Below are 1,842 nucleotides of genomic sequence, written 5' to 3'. Positions count from 1 at the left end.
TACATCATCTAGTAGTAACATGATAGGTTTGGCACTAAACTGAAGAAATCTTACAAGAAGGCTTTATATCCCAATGATTTCATAGGTGGCAAAAGGTAATATTTGTCTCCAAGACAAATGGCATTACCTGTGAAGAGAAAACACAGATTAGGACAATGCATTTGAATACTATGGAGATGGTAAATATAAAAAGGGTGGAAGGTATTAGACCATTACGTTTCATTTCTCCCACGACAATCTTTCATCTTATGGAAACGATCAACAATCACTTCATTGGTAATTGTGTCCAGCAGCTCCTTCTCCACGAAGCAAATTAGGCTATGGCTCAAATAATCATCACCAATTTTGTTACGCAAAGCATTCTTCACAATCTTCATCGCTGAAAAACATCTCTCGACAGTGGCAGTGGCAACAGGCAGAGTTAGAGCTAGCTTCAAAAGCCGATATACCAAAGGATATGAGAGATTCTTCCTAGTATCCACCATCAGTTTAGCCAAGTCACTTATTCTGTCCAAGCTAGAAAACCTTGTATCATGGAGTATATTATCTATATAGAGTCCAAGTTCATGCTCAAGAGTCACCATATCTTTGTGATTGAAGTCATCAGGATAAAACTTTGCTAATTTCAGTAACTTCTCCTTGTCAAAATGACAAAATAAGTCAGTTGGGCTCAAAGCAGACATGCATAGAAGCAACTCAGAATTTACCTCATTAAATCTGTCATTAAACTCTTCTCCTAACAGATCGAGCACAGAAAAGAAACAGTCAACACGATAATAATGTTCATTGCTAATGCCAGTCTTTTGTCGTGGCTTCTTTGGGTTAACATAGGCATCTTCCATGTCAAGCACTGGAATGTCATGCTTCTCACAAAAACAACATACCTTCTTCATAAGGGAATCCCACCCCTCATTGGTTCTGAGTTTTTCTAACTCTCGTTTTGTTGATTCCACATCTGAAATAGCATTTACAATGTCTTTATTCTTTCTCTGTAAGGTTTTTGATAGCCTATTTGTTAAAGCTAATATCATCATCATCATGTGTAAGAAAAATGCAGAATCAAAGGTCTGGAAATATTTTAGAAGACCTCTAGCTTGCCGCCTCTTTCCGGTATCTGTGCCATCTTTCTCGACATATTCTAGTACTTTGACCACAGATGAGAACATCTTGGACAAACCCAACAGTGTTTTATAATGGGAGTTCCATCGAGTGTCACCTGGTCTTTGAAGAGATAATTCTTGATTCAGTCCAGTCCCCGTAGCAATCTCTCCACATCCTATTGCTTTTCTCACTTCTTCTTGGTGATGCTCACGAAGTTGGTCTTTTCTCTTGCAAGACGCGCCCACGACATTCAGCAAAACTGAAACCATATCAAAGAAATCTCCGACCTCGAATATCTTCTTTGCAATAGCCACAACAACCAAGTTGAGTTTATGAGCAAAACAATGTACATAATATGCTGATTTGTTCTCATTCATAATTTTAGCTTGCAAACCATTAAACTCACCAGACATATTACTTGCTCCATCGTAATCTTGGCCTCTAACTTGTTCAAGATTCAGCCCAAGTTGTGAAAATAATAAATCTATGCAAGACTTGAGATAAGAAGCTGTTGTCTCCTCCACATGAACAACACCAACAAACTTCTCTTGGACCAGTCCACACTTATCAAGATATCAGAGAACAACCGCCATTTGTTCTTTGTCGGAAACATCCCTACACTCATCAACTAGTAAGCTGAACACACCATTACCAATTTCTTTCATCACATGGCCTAGTACTTCTTTTGCAAAGCACTCGGTAATATCTCTCTGAATTTTGGGAGACAACATTTGATTATTA

The 1,842-nt window shown here is 38.3% G+C and overlaps 1 protein-coding gene across 1 annotated transcript; it reads right to left on the bottom strand.

Moving 5' to 3' along the window:
• Positions 1-212: 212 nt before the first annotated feature.
• Positions 213-1,528, bottom strand: LOC147961135 (uncharacterized). Its single transcript, XM_087536713.1, has 2 exons — positions 1,508-1,528; positions 213-1,397 (listed from the first exon to the last, which is right to left on the bottom strand). The coding sequence occupies exons 1-2, from the start codon at positions 1,526-1,528 to the stop codon at positions 213-215; spliced, it is 1,206 nt and encodes a 401-aa protein (XP_087392839.1).
• Positions 1,529-1,842: the final 314 nt, after the last annotated feature.

This window comes from Triticum urartu, chromosome 7A (genome assembly GCF_056163025.1).
Source record: "Triticum urartu cultivar PI428250 chromosome 7A, HENAU_Tu73, whole genome shotgun sequence".
NCBI classification, from domain to species: domain Eukaryota; kingdom Viridiplantae; phylum Streptophyta; class Magnoliopsida; order Poales; family Poaceae; genus Triticum; species Triticum urartu.
This window is presented reverse-complemented; position numbering and strand designations above follow the sequence as displayed.